This window comes from Nanorana parkeri, unplaced genomic scaffold (genome assembly GCF_000935625.1).
Source record: "Nanorana parkeri isolate BGI_ZX_2015 unplaced genomic scaffold, ASM93562v1 scaffold18, whole genome shotgun sequence".
Classification (NCBI taxonomy): Eukaryota; Metazoa; Chordata; class Amphibia; order Anura; family Dicroglossidae; genus Nanorana; species Nanorana parkeri.
Window position 1 is genome coordinate 1,241,297 of NW_017306286.1, and position 1,623 is coordinate 1,242,919.

The 1,623-nt window shown below is 39.7% G+C and overlaps 1 protein-coding gene across 1 annotated transcript in view; it reads right to left on the minus strand.

The window, feature by feature from the left end:
* Positions 1–1,623, minus strand: part of ALKBH2 (alkB homolog 2, alpha-ketoglutarate dependent dioxygenase) — an 8,498-nt gene that overhangs the window by 3,164 nt on the left and 3,711 nt on the right. Inside the window, exon 2 of the mRNA XM_018560440.1 lies at positions 346–544. Within this exon, the coding sequence (XP_018415942.1) occupies positions 346–544 (199 nt within the window). The remainder of the gene's footprint in view (positions 1–345; positions 545–1,623) is intronic.

The following is a 1,623-nucleotide window of genomic DNA, read 5'->3' on the forward strand; positions in this document are numbered from 1 at the left end:
ACTAAGCATTTGTCCTGCCTAATAGTCAGCTGTCACCCCTGGTGACACAGTAGGTCCCTCAAAATCTGTGACCATGGCACTAAATCATTACTTTACAGGAATAGTTGCCTTTTATCTGGGGCCTAATTACAGCTGAGACAATGGAAACAATTCTTCCTATTCCATGAAAGACAAAAAAAAAAAAAAAGTTTAGCTCACTCAAAGCATTTGAACTGAAATACTATTCATAGTGCTAAATGAAGAAAACCACTTGGAAGGCAGATTGTTTCACAGTAAAGTAAAGTTAATTGGAATTGCTAATGCAATACAAAGAGAGGTTTTCATGACTATATCCATTTATAATACCTGTTAATCAGAACAAAGTTGAAGGAGTGCCCTGTGGCCTGTTTCACCCTGTCCCTTATACGATCCAGGACAGGAATCCAGGGCTTTGGAGACAATGTGATGCCGGAAAATGTGTAACTCAACCCCTCATCTCCATAAGTTACTTGTTTTCTGGGTACAGTATGCCATTTTCCAAAAACGTGAACTTTACTAAGATCCCCTGTGGATTTAACAAGAAAGAAACGTGATTAAACCTTTTGTACATTTATCCATTGTACCTAAAGTCAAAGTCTGTTTAATGCACAGTAGACATAACTATGTCAGTTTATTGTATCGTTACTTGGTGCAAGCCATTCTCTACTCTTCGCTATATTTCACAGATACAACTAGGTTTGAACAACTTAGTAGCCAACAGGTAACATTTCTCCCCAGCCAGAATGGGTACTTCCAAAGCTTGTGCAAGTTAAATGAGAATAAAAAAGCAACATTTATATAGATTTCAAGATGAAGTCAGCCCAACACTGAAGCTAACACTCAGCTTTACAGTACAGTAGAAGCAATTCTCCCCAGTCACCTTCATTATGGGGTGGAGCATTATTTCATAACTTAGTGGGTCCTAACTGCTGGTCAGGACCACTGATAACACGATCTCTGAATGGATGTGAACCTAAAATTGACATCAGGCTGCAGGTTGTATTGGGAAAGTATAGCGCATTTTAAGTGAGAACATGTAGTGGAATATTGTAGCCTTGCAGAAAATATGGGGGCAGTCACTGCTGACCTTCACCAACAAATGCTAGTTGCCTGGCTATGATCCTGACCCACTGGCATAGTCACTGACTATAATAAGTAAGCAGATCATCAATCTTTATCTGCTTTTTTTTTTAGAAGAAGCACTCAGCAATGAAAGCCTTCATTTTCCGTCATGAAAGTTTTACTTGGTTGCTCTAAATCTGAAGAGGTGTTAACCAATCAGGGTGGATCAACTATTAAAATCACTCTTTATACCCATTTAAGAACTGCTGAGACCTCATAGCAGCAGTACAGGGAGTGCATCCAGTGAGTTTCATCGTAAGAAGGAGCAAAGCAAAAGCGGTTTGTCTATCATTGGACATGGAAGGCATACTTCACTAAGTGTGAGTCTTGGGGCTTCCATCCTTAAAGTTTTGTCCTTGGCACAAATACTCTCATTCTTGCAGCTGAGTCTGGACCAAGGTTTGTCTCTCATATCTATCAAGTCAGATTTCTGCCCTTTGCATTGTTTCAGAGACCTCTCACTCTTTAATTAAGACCTGTGGA